Genomic DNA, 19,757 nt, shown 5'->3' with positions numbered 1-19,757 from the left:
GGGCGTCCGTATCCGGAGACTGTAGTGCCACCTTTTTTGATAAGCGCGTAAGCGCTTTATCCACCCTAGGGGGTGTTTCCCAGCGTGACCTATCCTCTGGCGGGAAAGGGTACGCCATTAGTAACTTTTTAGAAATTATTAATTTTTTATCGGGGGAAGCCCACGCTACTTCACACACTTCATTTAATTCTTCAGAAGGGGGAAAAACTACTGGTAGTTTTTTCTCCCCAAACATAATACCCTTTTTTGTGGTACCTGGGGTCACATCAGAAATGTGTAAAACATTTTTCATTTCCTCAATCATATAACGAGTGGCCCTATTGGACATTACATTAGTCTCTTCGTCGTCGACACTGGTATCAGTATCTGTGTCGACATCTGTGTCTGCCATCTGAGGTAGCGGGCGTTTTAGAGCCCCTGATGGCCTTTGAGACGTCTGGGCAGGCACGGGCTGAGAAGCCGGCTGCCCCGCATTTGGCATGCCGTCAAATTTTTTATGTAAGGAGTCGACACTTTAGCGTAATTCCTTCCACAAGTCCATCCACTCAGGTGTCTGCCCCGCAGGGGGTGACAACACATTTATAGGCACCTGCTCCTCCTCCACATAAGCCTCCTCATCAAACATGTCGACACAGCCGTACCGACACACCGCACACACACAGGGAATGCTCTGACAGAAGACAGGAACCCACAAAGCCCTTTGGGGAGACAGAGAGAGAGTATGCCAGCACACACCAGAGCGCTATATAATACAGGGATTAACTAAATTATATCCCCTTATAGCTGCTATATGTATATTGCGCCTAAATTTAGTGCCCCCCCTCTCTTTTTTACCCTTTCTGTAGTGTAGACTGCAGGGGAGAGCCAGGGAGCTTCCTTCCAGCGGAGCTGTGAGGGAGAAATGGCACCAGTGTGCTGAGGGAGATAGCTCCGCCCCTTTTTCGGCGGACTTTTCTCCCGCTTTTTAATGGATTCTGGCAGGGGTATTTATCACATATATAGCCTCTGGGGCTATATATTGTGATATATTTGCCAGCCAAGGTGTTTTTATTGCTGCTCAGGGCGCCCCCCCCCAGCGCCCTGCACCCTCAGTGACCGGAGTGTGAAGTGTGTATGAGGAGCAATGGCGCACAGCTGCAGTGCTGTGCGCTACCTTGGTGAAGACTGATGTCTTCTGCTGCCGATTTTCTGGACTCTTCTTGCTTCTGGCTCTGTAAGGGGGCCGGCGGCGCGGCTCTGGGACCGAACAATAATTGCCGGTTCCATGCGGTCGATCCCTCTGGAGCTAATGGTGTCCAGTAGCCTAAGAAGCCCAAGCTACCACCAGTTAGGTAGGTTCGCTTCTTCTCCCCTTAGTCCCTCGCTGCAGTGAGTCTGTTGCCAGCAGATCTCACTGTAAAATAAAAAACCTAAAATATACTCTCTCTCTAGGAGCTCAGGAGAGCCCCTAGTGTGCATCCAGCTCAGCCGGGCACAGGATTCTAACTGAGGTCTGGAGGAGGGTCATAGTGGGAGGAGCCAGTGCACACCAGGTAGTCCTAAATCTTTCTTAGCTGTGCCCAGTCTCCTGCGGAGCCGCTATTCCCCATGGTCCTTACGGAGTCCCCAGCATCCACTAGGACGTCAGAGAAATAATTGAAAAGCACTCTCTATAAAACTTTGAATACCAGTAGAAGCATAGCTGCCGAAGGGAGCAAGTAGATCTGATGGAAACTCCTAGTAACAGACAAGGCATCTAACAGAAATGCCTGTTGATCCCTTTTCAGAGAGCAGTGTGCCACCTTGTGACTGAACTGAGATGTCAACTTCATGTTACCCTCAAGTCCACCAGTTTTTCAAAATCTTCAGTTGGGCAAAATCTGTCTGCTGAGGAAATCGGCATCCCAGTTCTTCAGCTGGGGATGAAAATCCCTGCAATGGCTGTAACGTTGTTCTTCAGACTATACATGATCTTACTAGTCTATCACGGCCAGGGCACTTTTGGGAGTCCCCATGGTGATTTATGCAAGCGACAGCGGTAGCAATGTTGGCCCCACCTCTCAAAAGCATTCAGACAAGACCTTTGAAAATCACTGAGAGCTTAGCACGTCTATAGGGAGTTTTGACTCATATGAAGTCCAATGTCACTTACGGTGATTAATGTAACTCGAATGGAGGAGAGAGAGCACTCACAGGTAAGCACATCCACTGATCATCTGTCTCATGTGCCATGTACAAGACATCCACCATGGTCCAGGCACAAGGTAATGTGGAGTGACATCTTGAGCAAGTAAATATTTTTGCGACTGCCTTTCATGGAGGCGAAGCCCTGTACGAACGCCACATCCCAGACAGAGAAAATGAGCAAAGAAAAGGGCAGGACAGCTGCAGTTGCACAACCCAGGAGGACTTGGAGCAACAAGAGTCACAGAGGTCAAAGACCTAAAACAGCCCATAAAAAAAAAGAAAAAAAAGAAAATAGGTCCAACACGTCAATTCACCTCACCACTACTTCCCTGTAGATGAGTGGGCAGATGAGGAAGAAATGAAGCTACATCAGATCAGCATCCCCAGAAAATGGTTGCTTTCTTCATACTGGAGGGCTTGCTAAGTAAAAAGCCACACCAGAGAGGAAGATCCAAAGGGATGGGGACTTCCCCGCAGGGCCCAGCACAGAAGGACGGCAGCCAGAATCATATCTACTGAACACAAATTGAAGTTACTACTCAAAAAATAGGATATGGAGCATGAGCTTTTGCCATTTAAAGTACTCAATCTCCTTGTCAAAACACTTTATGGTAATCCGGTGTGCCCCAGCAAATCACTTTATGTAACACCAAGGTAAGACTTACCTCACAGCCCATTCGCAGTTTGAATCCCTGGTCCTCACGAGAGATACCTCCAATAACAGCCACAGTTCGAATACCCAGTGGCTTTCCAAACTTGATTGTTTCCTCCTCAATCTGTTGGGCCAACTCTCTTGTTGGAGCCAGAATGATTGCATAAGGTCCCTGGTCAGACTCCTCAATCCTATAAAAGATGCAATGTAAATGATAACGCTCAAATGTGTTTCAAAGAGGTTTGATAGTATCACAATGATTGGGGTCGATTCAATTCAGCACGCTGTTAATAGTGCCAGGAAGGAGGTACCGGAGCTATTCAATTTAGCGCACTGTTAAGTCCAATCACAGGATTCTGCTCGCACACCTCCTGAGGTGTGAGCAGAAATCAGACAAAACTAGTGCAGCGATGCAGTTTGGTGCATTAGCGCAGCGCAAACAGAATCGTTGCGGGACACTTAAATTAGAGAAGGGCTTTTCTTGCAACTAAACACCCAGTTTACAGCGTGAGAAACGGCATTCTCCGACATAACAGAATGCTGAATTACATAGCTCCGGGACCTATTTCCGGCATTACTCAAATCACATTTAATTGAATCGATCCCATTGTTAGTTATCTCTTCTATCAAGCAGAATGCATGTACAATAGTAAGGTTCCTCTGACCTGTCAATCTTGGGCAGAGTTGTGATCCAGACCAGCAGGGGAATGAGGAAAGCAGCAGTTTTACCACTGCCAGTCTCAGCCACACCAATGATGTCACGATTCTGCAGACCAATAGGAATGGCTTGTCTCTGAATGGGTGTTGGTTCCTGTAGACGTTAAAGACAAGATACGGTTCAGATAATGAAAAAGTAGCTAGTCCCATTCTCTTAGGGGCACAAGCAAGGTGGTGAGACACATGCTAATCTCTGTCTACCATGCAACATAAACCCACAGTTTTCTCAGCTAAACACGTCTTAAAATAGGCTCTGCTACTTTGGATTATGGTTTACCACTCTACAGCAAGGAGTCCAAAACCATATTAATCATAATATATAATCTGTACTCGATGTTGTAACCAAAGAGTAGGGTTCTTCTTAAAATAGAGGTTTGGGCTGGATACATGTGGACTAGACTACAACAGGGAACTTCATGCCTTCAGTCACTCCTTACCAGATTAATCTATGCTTCAGAGAATAACTCCAGTAATCTCTCATATTACAACACACCTTGTATCCACACTGGTCAATAACTTCCTGGATATGAGGCGGCAGAGAGGAGTCAATCCAGGAGCGGATGGGGTTGGGAATTTTGCCACCCTTGGTGGTGATGCTGTAATCCTCCCTAAAGATACGCCAGTCCCTGTCTGTCATTTCATCAAGCTTCTTCTGTGACCAGTGTCTGTCATCCCAGCGCTGCTTAGCTTCCTTCTTCCTCACCTTGCGCAGCCGCACCCTGTTTGTATGCAAAACAATGCGTTATACCTAGAGTCTCCTTAGATGCCAATATGGATAAAGGGGAAGCTAGATTCTCCATTCTCTAAAAATCAGAGGCATTTTATTGGCACCTATAGATATACTGCATACTTACCAATTACTATAAACAGTGGTGGCTCCAAATGTGGGGCTGCTCCATGGTCCAAAATTCACATAGGGGAGCCACACCAAAAACCCCACCCCAAACATCGCCGTCTGGGACTCACTGGAGGTTGGTGTGGCTCTCCATTTGAAATTTGGACGGCACTGTAGCCCCAGTCCTGGAGCCGCCACTGACCATAACCTTGTAAGAACATTACTGTGAAATAACAGCTTATAAGCAGAAAGTACCTGTGACATCAGGGAGCTACAGTGGAGGTCTTGTATACACATAGTAAGTGGAAATGATCATCTGTCCATCAGTGACGTCATTGCTCCTAGTAAATGGATAGGCTGCACTGCTATCCCAATGATAGCCCCAACCTCCCACAGCCCAACACTAGTCCTAACTTCCTGCAGTCTAGCCCTAATGCAGAACGTCAACATGCCGTCATGTCGGCATTCTGTAGATATGGAACATAGAATTTGATGATCAATAAGACCCACTTGGCCCATTTAGTCTGCCCCTTTGTTTTTTTTAGTGTTTTTTTTAACCATATTGTAACCTCAAACCCTATTTGATCCTTATTTCTTTGTAAGGATATCCTTAGGTCTATCCCTTGCATGTTTAAATTGCTCTACTGTCTTATCCTCTACCACTTCTGATGTAAGGCTATTCCACTTATCCACTACCCTTTCTGTGAGGTAATTTCTCCTCAAGTTTCCCCTCCAGTTTCAGTGCATATCCTTGTGCTCTAATGTCTACATAGCAACTGACAACATAATGACTCGACATTCTGCCTGCATCCCCAACAAAAAAAACAGCTGATCGGATATAGTGAATAATGACATGCAGATGCCATGTAATTCAACACTTTGCAGTATTCAAAGGTTTACTTACATATGTCAATTAAAACACATTCTTTGTATTTAATTGAAATTAGGGTCTTTTTTTTCTCCAGATAGCTAGTTAATGAGGCCCACTTACTCCTCCTGCTCCTTCTCCTCCAGGGTCCGCCTCTTCTCCATCAGATCCCCATAGAACCGGGACTGTTCTCGCTTCTGTTGTTTTAGGTCTATACCTGCAATGAAGCCACGACCAAGAAGCTGGACATGGTGTCGTTCCTTGTACCTAAAAGAGAGGACAAACCAGGGATGGATGTAGCTACATACATGTGGGATGTCACAGACCAGGTGCTTCATAAACAGTGAGACAACTGTCTGCTGAGCAAATCTTCACAGCGAATCCCACAATTACTCTCACGAGCTAAATTAGGGTCTGGAACTTTCCATAAACTGGAAATGTCATATTTGGAATACCTCAACATCTACAAAAAAAAAGCATATTGCAGCACATCCCAGAGTTCCTGATGACTGCACTACAGCAGTGGTTATATCATGTAGAAGAATATTAGTAACAAACATAAGAGCCATGGAATCATACATGCGATAGTGCTAGACTGGCAGTATATACGGACATAGGTCTCCAATCTCAGGTGTTTGCTAAAGGGGAGATGATAATGACGGAGACAGTCCAGTCTATATATGACGAAACCAAGAAAAGGCCATAACACATTGCTCTGTGTCTAAGAATAAATGTAGCGAACACCGTACCATACAATGCTGAACAGGGCTGGATTTAATAAAAAAATCATGCAATGTATAACTGATTTAAATTCAGCTTACATACAAGTAAAAAAAAAAATACAAAAGTACACGCATGTTACCTTAAATCATACTCTATTTATCAATAGGACAGCACAGAAAATATAGGATAGAGCAGAAGACCAGTGACTGCATGCCATGGATCCAATCAGTGTCCATGCTATTACAAGTGGCAGGGAAGCTGCAATAAAGGTGTACGTGCTATTGAGGATATAATAATTTGTTGTTTTCATGGTTAATCTCTACTTACAGAGGGTTATAGTCAATTGAAGTATCCTCCGATGCGTCCCATTCAAACACAAACTTTCTGTCATTCAAATGGCGAGTGCGTCTCCTCTTCTTTATACCACCCAGGTAACGTTCCTATGAGGAGTGACAGTATATGTGTCAGTTGTAACGAGCACATTGTTCCGTTATTCCAGATGCCTTCACCTGCACTCCCCCAGGGACAAAACCTAGACTGATAAAGTTCTCTTGGAATGGTAATGCATTAACAATGTTTCAAGCCATTTGTAAAATGACAAATTTGACGGTTCACTCCCAAGCTACATATAGCATGAATTAATTAGTGTATTGCTGGAAACGTTACTGCTGTGTGAAAAGATAACAAGAGCGCACTGATCAAAGTAAAGGGGGACCTCTATGCTGTACCTCTATAGTGCCCAAATGGTGCAAGCAAGGCACCTTAAGACATTTACCTTCTGGTGAAACATACTAACCAGAATATTATGTTACACCCATGCAAGTGCCAATCTAGCATATTCACCATCGGCTTAATCAAACAGTGAGACCAATAAAATTATTACTGCGGCTCAGTAAACCTGGAGGATGCTGACTGAGTGGGCATGTCAATCTTTAGCAAAGGAGGGCGGTATCCTGCTTTGTACACTGAGAGGACAGAATGTTACCAGCAAAGATTTATTCTGATGCTCTCATTCTCGTCTTATTACAAGGACAGATAGGGAAAATAAATTCTACTCGTTATCCGTAAAGCTGTAACATGGTGTTTTATTCATTTAAATTGGGTGTCCGACAATTTTTACAGAAGTAATGCAGCATACAGAGCGTTCTTCCAGTCAAGAGAAACTAACACAGTATAGCTTAAAATACTAAAAAGAATAGTTCTACTATTATTGAAGCTCATTATACAAAGAACCACAAAACAGCAGGTAGCTAATGGTGGCTGAAGCACTGCTGTGACCAAGTCACTGTGAATAGCGTTTTATGAATATTAGTCATGAGATGTGCAGTGAAGAGTCACCAATCTCTTACAGACTGGCAGGCTGTAACAACTACTACATAGCATCTACAGATCATCTTAAAACCACAGAGAAAGCTCATCCTTAAAGGTTACAGAGAACGTGAATATATTAAGAGCTCACTAATCTGCTTTCGGCGGTGACGTGCCCATCACGTGATTACCATGCGATCTATCGCATGGTAATCATTTTGGCAGTTCAGGTGCGATGCCCCGCTATGTCGCATCGCACAAGTGTATGGGAACCATTAGGCACACAGTCTTTCAGGGAAGAGAATTTTATCCCATCACATTTCCCCAACACTTCATGCATCCAGATTTATCCCACTCATTATTAATCTTCATGACAAGTAACAGTGCAGTCTGCATTTCATCAGCTTATATTTACCTTTATCGCCTGTAGTTCTTTGGTTTTATCTTTCTCCTCTCTGACTTTTATCCTTCCCTCATCATCCTCATTGCCGTTATTTTCCCGCTCCATCCTCTCCCTCCGTTCTCGCCTCTCCCTTTCCTGTGGATCTTCTACAAATGGATAACACAGACCAAGACATATTTCCAATGAAGTCAAAGTAGGGTCAACTTACACAGAATATTCGGACAGTAGTGCACAATGAAAAATGTTCCCATCGCTTTAAATTCGCCTCACAATATACTGGATTCAGTAACAGACTTATAACAGTACACGGTCCTATTAAGAGGCGGCCAATTCTATACAGTTTTGGAAAGATGAAGAGAAGTAGGAAGTTAACACTTATTGAAAATACTTGAGTCTGGATAGAAGAACATTTTACTTGTCAAATAGTGAAGAAAATAAAAAGCCTTGCTGTATCTGTTTGGCTAAGAGCTACATCACTCATGTCAGAATTAAAAAAGGTGATGTAAATATAAATTCTGCTTCAAGTCTCCTAGGTTTATTCTATTCTCACCCACATACATACAGCTGTTGTGCATCTACTAAAGTTCAGTGGTAGACCCTTATCTGTTCCATAGCGGTCATTTTAGACCATCGTTGAGATACTGCATATTAGTGTATGGACACTGTTTTTCCATAATGGAAACACATCACACTGAGATTTTTCATACTAGTTATTAATCTGGTATCATATTCAGATAACCTGGTTTTAATAGAGGTTTATACATTTCATCAGATTTTCTTCACATCATTGTTTGAGCATTTTGCTAAAGTACCCCTGATAAAGTCCCGATAGGGACAAAATGCGTTGGGTCGATCTATTGTTCTACTTCTGTATCGTATGTTTCAACAAAGAAATACACCAAAAACTGAATGTAAAACCGGACATATTTGAAGACGTCCTCTGTAAAATCACAAATACGTATTATGTTTTATTCTGTACTTTTATGAATAAATTTTATTCTATGTAACTGAAAATTGTTTTGTTTTAAACTGATGCACTAATATTATCGAAACAGTACCATACATGTAAGCGTGCTCAGGTGTGTGTGTGTGTGTGTGTGTGTGTGTGTGTGTGTGTATGTGTATGTATGTATGTATGTATGTATGTATGTAACTGAACTGTCACAATCACAACTGCTGGGGTGCAATAGCCAGAGATCAGTCCCCTCCAGAAGCTGTCTCAAACATAGAAAAAGTGACAAGGAACGCACTCACCAGGCTTCTTCAATAGTGAAAATGAGATTTCTTTAATTCAGCTCACATAATTTACAGGGTCCAGGTGAACATTTCGGTCCTCTATGGAACCTTTGTCAAGACCAAAATTTTAGGCTGCCATCTCCCCTGCACACATCCTGCCTGTGGAGCCATAAATACCATAAGGGACAGCCCACCAATTAATTCCTAACCAATTTGGAGCTCGTATCTACTATTTGCTTCAAAATACTAGTATAGTGTCCACCAAAAAGCCAAGGCCAGTGTGTGTAGGTTAATCACTACAAGCAGCAAAAAGAAATAAAAAAGGCAATAATGAAATAACCATAAAAAAGATAAATGGAAGCTGTTCCCGGCGGTGGAACGCACGCCACCGCCGTGGAACGCATCGCGCTTGCTGTCTCAGATCGCGCACTTCCGGTCGCGCGTCATCTGACACAGCGCGCGTCTTCCCGCGTCTCCTAGCAACCAGCCCGGCATGTATCACTAGGACGCAATGTCCGCTCTGGTGCTGGAGGCAGGGGATAGGTGTAGCAGTGGGTATTGCAGAATTACAACATTACAGCACGACAGGGCTGGCGCTATCAAAATAACACCCCACCCAAAAAAGTTAATGAATATACACACTGACATGCATAGCTGCCATCAAAAATAATAATACAATATATCAAACAACTAGAAATTAGTGTATAATTGCGAGATAAAAAATGCACTGGATATATCGGTGGTTATATAGGCTTCCCACAATATTTATAGCTCCATAATTCCAAAACATTCCAAAAGCTCCAATTCAGAGAAGAAATCCTTAGTCAAGTGAGTACATAAACACCACACAGATGAGTCCTTGTGTTCAAAGATATAAAAACACAAAGACTCAATTATCATAGGACAGAAAATCAAATAATAAATACTAAATATTAAAGCCTGTGGGTCAAGGGGTGCGGTGTAGCCACGACCAGCAAGCTCAACGGTGCCAGAACACCCCAGCACTGTCAGGATAACACAAAAATAGAAAAAATAGGAGTCAAAATTTATTGAAAATGGACGAAGATCTATGTAAACATATGGAGCGGATTCTGTTCATGGAGTCCTTTAGGGGACATTGTCCCGAGGAAGTGGATCCAGTAGGCTTCTCTTTTTTCTATTTTTCTGTTATCCTGTCAGTGTGTATATTCATTAACTTTTTTGGGTGGGGTGTTATTTTGATAGTGCCAGCCCTGTCATGCTGTAATGTTGTAATTCTGCAATACTACCCACTGCTACACCTATCCCCTGCCTCCAGAGCCAGAGCAGACATTGCGTCCTAGTGATACATGATGGGCTGGTTGCTAGGAGACGCGGGATGACGCGCGCTGTGTCAGATGACGCGCAACCGGAAGTGCGCAATCTGAGACAGGAAGCGCGATGCGTTCCACGGCAGTGGCGTGCGTTCCATCGCCGGGAACAGCTTCCATTTATCATTTTTATAGTTATTTCATTATTGCCTTTTTTATTTCTTTTTGCTGCTTGTAGTTATTAACCTACACACACTGGCCTTGGCTTTTTGGTGGACACTATACTAGTATTTTGAAGCAAATAGTAGATACAAGCTCCCTATTGGTTAGGAATTAATTGGTGGGCTGTCCCTTATGGTATTTATGGCTCCACAGGCAGGATGTGTGCAGGGGGGTTTGGCAGCCTAAAATTCTGGTCTTGACAAAGGTTCCATAGAGGACCGAAACATTCAGCTGGACCCTGTAAATTATGTGAGCTGAATTAAAGAAATCTTATTTTCACTATTGAAGAAGACTGGTGAGTGCGTTCCTTGTTACTTTTTCTAGGACCTGTACCTGTCCAGAGCTAAAAAGCGGGTAACGAAGATAGTAAAAGACCAGCTACACCCCGGCCACAGCATGTTTAACTTGCTTCCTTCAGGCAGGCGTTACAGGGCCGTCCCCACCGGGTGGTCTTCTGTATGCCGAATGTCGGGATCCCGGCACACAGTATACCGGTGCCGGAATCCCGACACCCGGCATACCGACAACTCCCTCGTGGGGGTCCAGAACCCCCCTGGAGGGAGAATAAAATAGTGTGGCGCGCTTAGCGCACCACCGTGCCCGCAGCGTGGCGAGCGCAGCGAGCCCGCAAGGGGCTCCTTTGCGCTCGCCACGCTGTCGGTATTCCGGCGGTCAGGCTCCCGGCGCTGGTATGCTGGTCGCCGGCCTACCGTACTACACCCGTCCCCACCAGGTCCACCAGAAGCCTCAAAAGATTCTTTCCCCAAGCGGTCCGCCTGCTGAACTCCTGAACATTGACTGACTAGACGTACATGTAACTAACTTGTGTCCCTACGGTATACCTATCCGTGTGACTTTACTTGCCCCCCCACCTGCTTATCTGTTACCTACTTGGCTGTTGTTGGCAAACCGAAGACAAATTCCTAGTATACGCAAGTATACCTGGCCAATAAAGCTGATTCTGATATATAATAAGAATTTACTTACCGATAATTCTATTTCTCGGAGTCCGTAGTGGATGCTGGGGTTCCTGAAAGGACCAGGGGGATAGCGGCTCCGCAGGAGACAGGGCACAAAAAGTAAAGCTTTACGATCAGGTGGTGTGTACTGGCTCCTCCCCCTATGACCCTCCTCCAAGCCTCAGTTAGGTACTGTGCCCGGACGAGCGTACACAATAAGGAAGGATTTTGAATCCCGGGTAAGACTCATACCAGCCACACCAATCACACTGTACAACCTGTGATCTGAACCCAGTTAACAGTATGATAACAGCGGAGCCTCTGAAAAGATGGCTCACAACAATAATAACCCGATTTTTGTAACTATGTACAAGTATTGCAGACAATCCGCACTTGGGATGGGCGCCCAGCATCCACTACGGACTCCGAGAAATAGAATTATCGGTAAGTAAATTCTTATTTTCTCTATCGTCCTAGTGGATGCTGGGGTTCCTGAAAGGACCATGGGGATAATACCAAAGCTCCCAAACGGGCGGGAGAGTGCGGATGACTCTGCAGCACCGAATGAGAGAACTCCAGGTCCTCCTTAGCCAGGGTATCAAATTTGTAGGATTTTACAAACGTGTTTGCCCCTGACTAAATAACCGCTCGGCAAAGTTGTAAAGCCGAGACCCCTCGGGCAGCCGCCCAAGATGAGCCCACCTTCCTTGTGGAATGGGCATTTACATATTTTGGCTGTGGCAGGCCTGCCACAGAATGTGCAAGCTGAATTGTATCACACATCCAACTAGCAATAGTCTGCTTAGAAGCAAGAGCACCCAGTTTGTTGGGTGCATACAGGATAACAGCAAGTCAGTTTTCCTGACTCCAGCCGTCCTGGAACATATTTTCAGGGCCCTGACAACATCTAGCAACTTGGAGTCCTCCAAGTCCCTAGTAGGTGCAAGGCACCACAATAAGCTGGTTCAGGTGAAACACTGACACCACCTTAGGGAGAGAACTGGGGACGAGTCCGCAGCTCTGCCCTGTCCGAATGGACAAACAGATATGGGCTTTTTTGAGAAAAAACCACCAATTTGACACTCGCCTGGTCCAGGCCAGGGCCAAGAGCATGGTCACTTTTCATGTGAGATGCTTCAAATCCACAGATTTGACTGGTTTTAAACCAATGTGATTTGAGGAATCCCAGAACTACGTTGAGATCCCACAGTGCCACTGGAGGCACAAAAGGGGGTTGTATATGCAATACTCCCTTGACAAACTTCTGGACTTCAGGAACTGAAGCCAATTCTTTCTGGAAGAAAATCGACAGGGCCGAAATTTGAACCTTAATGGACCCCAATTTGAGGCCCATAGACACTCCTGTTTGCAGGAAATGCAGGAAACGACCGAGTTGAAATTTCTTTGTGGGGCCTTCCTGGCCTCACACCACGCAACATATTTTCGCCACATGTGGTGATAATGTTGTGCGGTCACCTCCTTTCTGGCTTTGACCAGGGTAGGAATGACCTCTTCCGGAATGCCTTTTTCCCTTAGGATCCGGCGTTCCACCGCCATGCCGACAAACGCAGCTGCGGTAAGTCTTGGAACAGACATGGTACTTGCTGAAGCAAGTCCCTTCTTAGCGGCAGAGGCCATAAGACCTCTGTAAGCATCTCTTGAAGTTCCGGGTACCAAGTCCTTCTTGGCCAATCCGGAGCCATGAGTATAGTTCTTACTCCTCTACGTCTTATAATTCTCAGCACCTTAGGTATGAGAAGCAGAGGAGGGAACACATACACCGACTGGTACACCCACGGTGTTACCAGAACGTCCACAGCTATTGCCTGAGGGTCTCTTGACCTGGCGCAATACCTGTCCCGTTTTTTGTTCAGACGGGACGCCATCATGTCCACCTTTGGTATTTCCCAACGGTTTACAATCATGTGGAAAAAACTTCCCGATGAAGTTTCCACTCTCCCGGGTGGAGGTCGTGCCTGCTGAGGAAGTCTGCTTCCCAGTTTCCATTCCCGGGATGAAACACTGCTGACAGTGCTATCACATGATTTTCCGCCCAGCGAAAAGTCCTTGCAGTTTTTGCCATTGCCCTCCTGCTTCTTGTGTCGCCCTGTCTGTTTACGTGGGCGACTGCCGTGATGTTTTTCCCACTGGATCAATACCGGCTGACCTTGAAGCAGAGGTCTTGCTAAGCTTAGAGCATTATAAATTTACCCTTAGCTCCAGTATATTTATGTGGAGAAAAGTCTCCAGACTTGATCACACTCCCTGGAAATTTTTTCCTTGTGTGACTGCTCCCCAGCCTCTCGGGCTGGGCTCCGTGGTCACCAGCATCCAATCCTGAATGCCGAATCTGCGGCCCTCTAGAAGATGAGCACTCTATAACCACCACAGGAGAGACACCCTTGTCCTTGGATATAGGGTTATCCGCTGATGCATCTGAAGATGCGATCCGGACCATTTGTCCAGCAGATCCCACTGAAAAGTTCTTGCGTGAAATCTGCCGAATGGAATTGCTTCGTAGGAAGCCACCATTTTTACCAGGACCCTTGTGCAATGATGCACTGTTTTTAGGAGGTTCCTGACTAGCTCGGATAACTCCCTGGCTTTCTCTTCCGGGAGAAACACCTTTTTCTGGACTGTGTCCAGAATCATCCCTAGGCACAGCAGACGTGTCGTCGGGATCAGCTGCGATTTTGGAATATTTAGAATCCACCCGTGCTGTTGTAGCAGTATCCGAGATAGTGCTACTCCGACCTCCAACTGTTCCCTGGACTATACCCTTATCAGGAGATCGTCCAAGTAAGGGATAATTAAGACGCCTTTTCTTCGAAGAAGAATCATCATTTCGGCCATTACCTTGGTAAAGACCCGGGGTGCCGTGGACAATCCAAACGGCAGCGTCTGAAACTGATAGTGACAGTTCTGCACCACGAACCTGAGGTACCCTTAGTGAGAAGGGCAAATTTGGGACATAGAGGTAAGCATCCCTGATGTCCCGGGACACTATATAGTCCCCTTCTTCCTGGTTCGTTATCACTGCTCTGAGTGACTCCATCTTGATTTGAACCTTTGTAAGTGTTCAAATTTTTTTTTAGAATAAGTCTCACCTAGCCTTCTGGCTTCAGTACCACAATATAGTGTGGAATAATACCCCTTTTCTTGTAGTAGGAGGGGTAATTTAATTATCACCTGCTGGGAATACAGCTTGTGAATTTTTTCCCATACTGCCTCCTTGTCGGAGGGAGACCTTGGTAAAGCAGACTTCAGGAGCCTGCGAAGGGGAAACGTCTCGACATTCCAATCTGTACCCCTGGGATACTACTTGTAGGATCCAGGGGTCCTGTACAGTCTCAGCGCCATGCTGAGAACTTGTCAGAAGCGGTGGAACGCTTCTGTTCCTGGGAATGGGCTGCCTGCTGCAGTCTTCTTCCCTTTCCTCTATCCCTGGGCAGATATGATCTTATAGGGACGAAAGGACTGAGGCTGAAAAGACGGTGTCTTTTTCTGCAGAGATGTGACTTAGGGTAAAAACGGTGGATTTTCCAGCAGTTGCCGTGGCCACCAGGTCCGATGGACCGACCCCAAATAACTCCTCTTCCTTTATACGGCAATACACCTTTGTGCCGTTTGGAATCTGCATCACCTGACCACTGTCGTGTCCATAACATCTTCTGGCAGATATGGACATCGCATTTACTCTTGATGCCAGAGTGCAAATATCCCTCTGTGCATCTCGCATATATAGAAATGCATCCTTTAAATGCTCTATAGTCAATAAAATACTGTCCCTGTCAAGGGTATCAATATTTTTAGTCAGGGAATCCGACCAAGCCACCCCAGCTCTGCACATCCAGGCTGAGGCGATCGCTGGTCGCAGTATAACACCAGTATGTGTGTATATACTTTTTATGATATTTTCCAGCCTCCTGTCAGCTGGTCCTTGAGGACGGCCCTATCTATAGACGGTACCGCCACTTGTTTTGATAAGCGTGTGAGCGCCTTATCCACCCTAAGGGGTGTTTCCCAACGCGCCCTAACTTCTGGCGGGAAAGGGTATACCGCCCATAATTTTCTATCGGGGGGAACCCACGCATCATCACACACTTTATTTAATTTATCTGATTCAGGAAAAACTACGGTAGTTTTTTCACATCCCACATAATACCCTCTTTTGTGGTACTTGTAGTATCAGAAATATGTAACACCTCCTTCATTGCCTTTAACGTGTGGCCCTAATAAGGAATACGTTTGTTTATTCACCGTCGACACTGGATTCAGTGTCCCTGTCTGTGTCTGTGTCGACCGACTAAAGTAAACGGGCGTTTTAAAACCCCTGACGGTGTTTTTGAGACGTCTGGACCGGTACTAATTGTTTGTCGGCCGTCTCATGTCGTCAACCGACCTTGCAGCGTGTTGACATTATCACGTAATTCCCTAAATAAGCCATCCATTTCGGTGTCGACTCCCTAGAGAGTGACATCACCATTACAGGCAATTGCTCCGCCTCCTCACCAACATCGTCCTCATACATGTCGACACACACGTACCGACACACAGCACACACACAGGGAATGCTCTGATAGAGGACAGGACCCACTAGCCCTTTGGAGAGACAGAGGGAGAGTTTGCCAGCACACACCAAAAACGCTATAATTATATAGGGACAACCTTATATAAGTGTTTTCCCTTATAGCATCTTTTTTATATATTTCTAACGCCAAATTAGTGCCCCCCCTCTCTGTTTTAACCCTGTTTCTGTAGTGCAGTGCAGGGGAGAGCCTGGGAGCCTTCCCTCCAGCCTTTCTGTGAGGGAAAATGGCGCTGTGTGCTGAGGAGATAGGCCCCGCCCCTTTTTCGGCGGCCTCGTCTCCCGCTCTTAACGGATTCTGGCAGGGGTTAAATATCTCCATATAGCCTCCGGAGGCTATATGTGAGGTATTTTTAGCCAAAATAGGTTTTCATTTGCCTCCCAGGGCGCCCCCCTCCCAGCGCCCTGCACCCTCAGTGACTGCCGTGTGAAGTGTGCTGAGAGGAAAATGGCGCACAGCTGCAGTGCTGTGCGCTACCTTTAGAAGACTGAGGAGTCTTCTGCCGCCGATTCTGGACCTCTTCTTACTTCAGCATCTGCAAGGGGGCCGGCGGCAAGGCTCCGGTGACCATCCAGGCTGTACCTGTGATCGTCCCTCTGGAGCTGATGTCCAGTAGCCAAGAAGCCAATCCATCCTGCACGCAGGTGAGTTCACTTCTTCTCCCCTAAGTCCCTCGTTGCAGTGATCCTGTTGCCAGCAGGACTCACTGTAAAATAAAAAACCTAAGCTAAACTTTTCTAAGCAGCTCTTTAGGAGAGCCACCTAGATTGCACCCTTCTCGGCCGGGCACAAAAATCTAACTGAGGCTTGGAGGAGGGTCATAGGGGGAGGAGCCAGTACACACCATCTGATCGTAAAGCTTTACTTTTTGTGCCCTGTCTCCTGCGGAGCTGCTATCCCCCTGGTCCTTTCAGGAACCCCAGCATCCACTAGGACGATAGAGAAACATATATATATATATATATATATATATATATATATATATATATAATCTCTTATATAATAGCCCAGAGTGACTGTGTGTATAACGCTGGGTGTGGCTAGGAGCTCTCTTTGGGTTCGCGGCAGGTCTATCACACCCAGTCCAAAGCTGATTGGGCAAGACGCGGCCCTCCCACACAGGTTACAGCCAATGGGAGGCTCTGCCCTTTGGCTGTTGTGTGTTCCCAGAGCAGGATTAACAATAGGGCTGATGGGAGCTCAGGTCCACACCCCAAAACAGGCCCACTGCATCTGCAGCAACATACCCTCCAACAATTTGCACATAAAAATCGATACAAATTCGAAAGGGGGCGTGGCCACGGGTACAGTGGCGTGGCCACGCTCCTTTTCCTATACTTTCAATAGAAGTTTGGAGAGCCAAAAATCGGTACAGACCATAAAAAAAAAAAAAAAAGTACTGTACCTGCAAAAAAGGCACAATTGGAGGGTATGGCACTGCATCTGCAGCAAGTCTCTGCGCTGTAGATAGGGAACTAAAAAACCTAAAGTAAAAATGTTTTACTGCAGCGTCCTATGTCCTGCTGCCAGTCCGCCTGCCCCCTCCGGCATCAACAATCCCCACTCCCTAGCCGCAGCGCAGGTGGAACAAAAGCTGCTGCGGCCACCGCCGTAGATGTGTATGAAAGCGGCGCAGCGGAAGGCTTTCATAGCCCTCCCTGGGCCGCATACTCTCTGAGCCCAGGAGCCTCATCTGCGCGTGACGTCACAGGAGTGTCTCCCCGCCACAGCCGCGCCCAGATCCCCAGAGGCCCTGACTCTGCAACACAGCACCTGGGCTGCCGGCTTGAGAGCCCCGAGATGGCTAATGTAACGGATAGAGTGTAACGGATAGTGGGGGTGATATCGCGGAGGGTAATGTCTGGACGCTGAATCAATGTAAAAGGTGGGTGTGCAGTGTCACTGACACTCTCACCTTTTACATTGATTCAGCAAGTCAGTCAGTTCTGCAGGCCAGTCACTATTGTTAGCGCCGGTGTCCCAACGAGCTGCATTACAGGGAAGTAGAAGCACTAAACAAACTATAGCTCTCGCAAGCCCTTAGCGCCTAAGCATTCCGGCTGGAAGCTGTAGTTTATTGAGTGCATCTTCTTCCCTGTAATAATGCGGCGAGTTGGGACACCGGCGCTAACAATAATGACTGGCTGCTGTGCAAGTCTCCGGGAGAGCCCCTGCCCAAGGGAGGACAGCAGCTTGGCTGCTTCCAGGAGGAGAAGCATTAACCACCCCTCCCTTACTCGCAGTACCTCCGGGCCCCATCCCCGGCACCCCCACACCCCTCCTCCCCCACCCGCAGCACCCCCGCAACCGCTCCACCCCCACCTGCTCCAGTCCCCACGCACGCACCTGCCCCTCCCACACCCGCGTCTCCCCCGCACCTGCCACTCCCCTAACCACAGCACCTACTAGGTGATTCATCAGGCCCTGCGTGCGCTGTTCACGCCGCTGCAAGGTGCTACGGCCCCTTAACCATTGCAAGCCCTTTGTCTGTGCAATATTTTACCACTCACAAAATTATATTTGGCGGTAATACTCCATATAATAAAAATATTGCACGCCACAAGGACGTGCAAGGGTTAAGGGAGCGTAGCCCTTTACGATGGTGTGAAGAGTGCCCAAAGCGTGCGATGAATCACCTAGTGTGTGTGTGTGTGTGTATATGTATGTATGTATGTATGTATGTATGTATGTATTTTTTTTATTTTTATTAGAAGCACACAAACTAAAATCCACTACACATTAGCATAAGAATACACTTGACACTAATAATAAGATTTTACTTACCGATAAATCTATTTCTCGTAGTCCGTAGTGGATGCTGGGGACTCCGTCAGGACCATGGGGATTAGCGGCTCCGCAGGAGACAGGGCACAAAAATAAAGCTTTAGGATCAGGTGGTGTGCACTGGCTCCTCCCCCTATGACCCTCCTCCAAGCCTCAGTTAGGATACTGTGCCCGGACGAGCGTACACAATAAGGAAGGATTTTGAATCCCGGGTAAGACTCATACCAGCCACACCAATCACACCGTACAACTTGTGATCTGAACACAGTATGACAAACGTAGGAGCCTCTGAACAGACGGCTCACAACAATAACAACCCGATTTTTTTGTAACAATAACTATGTACAAGTATTGCAGACAATCCGCACTTGGGATGGGCGCCCAGCATCCACTACGGACTACGAGAAATAGATTTATCGGTAAGTAAAATCTTATTTTCTCTGACGTCCTAGTGGATGCTGGGGACTCCGTCAGGACCATGGGGATTATACCAAAGCTCCCAAACGGGCGGGAGTGCGCGGATGACTCTGCAGCACCGAATGAGAGAACTCCAGGTCCTCTTTAGCCAGGGTATCAAATTTGTAGAATTTTACAAACGTGTTCTCCCCCGACCACGTAGCTGCTCGGCAGAGTTGCAATGCCGAGACCCCTCGGGCAGCCGCCCAGGATGAGCCCACCTTCCTTATGGAATGGGCCTTGACAGATTTAGGCTGTGGCAGGCCTGCCACAGAATGTGCAAGTTGAATTGTGCTACAAATCCAACGAGCAATCGTCTGCTTAGAAGCAGGAGCACCCAGCTTGTTGGGTGCATATAGTATAAACAGCGAGTCAGATTTTCTGACTCCAGCCGTCCTTGAAATATATATTCTCAATGCCCGGACAACGTCCAGCAACTTGGAATCCTCCAAATCGCTAGTAGCCGCAGGCACCACAATAGGCTGGTTCAGATGAAACGCTGACACCACCTTAGGCAGAAAATGAGGACGCGTCCGCAGTTCTGCCCTGT

At 46.4% G+C, this 19,757-nt stretch overlaps 1 protein-coding gene across 3 annotated transcripts in view; it reads right to left on the bottom strand.

The window, feature by feature from the left end:
• Positions 1-19,757, bottom strand: part of DDX23 (DEAD-box helicase 23) — a 94,636-nt gene that overhangs the window by 18,361 nt on the left and 56,518 nt on the right. For all 3 annotated transcript variants that reach the window (XM_063952723.1, XM_063952721.1, XM_063952724.1), the window contains exons 7-12: positions 7,685-7,818; positions 6,289-6,401; positions 5,362-5,505; positions 4,029-4,254; positions 3,484-3,629; positions 2,832-3,009 (exon numbers count right to left, since the gene is read on the bottom strand). In XM_063952723.1, coding sequence (XP_063808793.1) covers positions 2,832-3,009; positions 3,484-3,629; positions 4,029-4,254; positions 5,362-5,505; positions 6,289-6,401; positions 7,685-7,818 — 941 coding nt within the window. The remainder of the gene's footprint in view (positions 1-2,831; positions 3,010-3,483; positions 3,630-4,028; positions 4,255-5,361; positions 5,506-6,288; positions 6,402-7,684; positions 7,819-19,757) is intronic.

This window comes from Pseudophryne corroboree, chromosome 2 (genome assembly GCF_028390025.1).
Source record: "Pseudophryne corroboree isolate aPseCor3 chromosome 2, aPseCor3.hap2, whole genome shotgun sequence".
Classification (NCBI taxonomy): domain Eukaryota; kingdom Metazoa; phylum Chordata; class Amphibia; order Anura; family Myobatrachidae; genus Pseudophryne; species Pseudophryne corroboree.
The sequence above is the reverse complement of the archived record's forward strand: the minus strand, read 5'-3'. Positions and strand labels throughout refer to the sequence as shown.